Consider the following 295-nt stretch of genomic DNA (forward strand, 5'->3'; position numbering starts at 1 on the left):
ATATATATATATATATATATATATATATATGCAGTGTATGCGGGCTAAAAAACACGAACCTCTTCGTAAAACCTAAGTTGCGGAATCGGTTCCTCCGCTACAGTCTCGCAGAAGTCTTTGAATAAAAGGTAACCTGGAAGTATATGTGGAGTTTGCTTGACATCGGCGAACTTTCAGTAAATTATCACAGCTCTCGCTACATTTAATGCCGTTTCACTACTTTTGCGGGAAAAAAAAAAATATAACTGGTGTGACAGAGAGAGAGAGAGAGAGAGAGAGAGAGAGAGAGAGAGAG

General features: G+C 38.6%; 1 protein-coding gene across 1 annotated transcript in view; it reads right to left on the minus strand.

Moving 5' to 3' along the window:
* The window catches only part of LOC108752934 (G protein-coupled receptor kinase 1), a 25044-nt gene that overhangs the window by 4848 nt on the left and 19901 nt on the right, over positions 1-295 (minus strand). Inside the window, exon 3 of the mRNA XM_018494172.1 lies at positions 52-133. Coding sequence (XP_018349674.1) covers positions 52-133 — 82 coding nt within the window. The remainder of the gene's footprint in view (positions 1-51; positions 134-295) is intronic.

This window comes from Trachymyrmex septentrionalis, unplaced genomic scaffold (assembly GCF_001594115.1).
Source record: "Trachymyrmex septentrionalis isolate Tsep2-gDNA-1 unplaced genomic scaffold, Tsep1.0 scaffold62, whole genome shotgun sequence".
Lineage (NCBI taxonomy): Eukaryota > Metazoa > Arthropoda > Insecta > Hymenoptera > Formicidae > Trachymyrmex > Trachymyrmex septentrionalis.